General features: G+C 56.6%; 1 protein-coding gene across 1 annotated transcript in view; it reads right to left on the reverse strand.

The window, feature by feature from the left end:
• The window catches only part of RYR1 (ryanodine receptor 1 (skeletal)), a 133,021-nt gene that overhangs the window by 83,824 nt on the left and 48,695 nt on the right, over positions 1–502 (reverse strand). Inside the window, exon 57 of the mRNA XM_012656979.1 lies at positions 8–63. Within this exon, the coding sequence (XP_012512433.1) occupies positions 8–63 (56 nt within the window). The remainder of the gene's footprint in view (positions 1–7; positions 64–502) is intronic.

Here is a 502-nt window from a genome sequence, read left to right on the forward strand (position 1 = left end):
CTCGTGCCTTCTCCTTGGCGGTGAGCGTGTCGTAGGGGACCAGCAGGGGGTGGGTCCCACCACCTGGGGAGGCAAAGACCAGAAATCAGAAGCCCTGGGCCACTCTCACTGCAGTGGTTCCTGCAGTTGAGGGTTTGTGCATAATTACAGTAATAAAGATGGAGATAAGAATAACAGAAACATTGCTGTTAGCATTCCCCTTCTACAGACGAAGAAACCGAGTTTCAGGGGGCAAGGCAATGGTTCAAAGTCACAAGGTGAAGCCACGACTCTAAGCTCGGCCCTTATGATTAGGGAGCTGCGGAGAAGGGGGCCGTAGCGGCGATGGGGCGCTCACCCTTGGCTTCCAGCTCCTGCTTTTTCTTCCGCCCCCACGTGTTGTGGTAATTTTCCGCCAGTTGTTCTGCGGGTGTGGAGGCCAAGGGGGTCAGGGCAGTGGTGCCCCAGTGAGTGGTAGGGACAGAGGCGACAGGGACAGAGGGGCAGAAGACAGAACCAGGAG

Source organism: Propithecus coquereli, unplaced genomic scaffold (genome assembly GCF_000956105.1).
Source record: "Propithecus coquereli isolate 6110/MARCELLA unplaced genomic scaffold, Pcoq_1.0 Scaffold53, whole genome shotgun sequence".
In the NCBI taxonomy this organism is placed as follows: domain Eukaryota; kingdom Metazoa; phylum Chordata; class Mammalia; order Primates; family Indriidae; genus Propithecus; species Propithecus coquereli.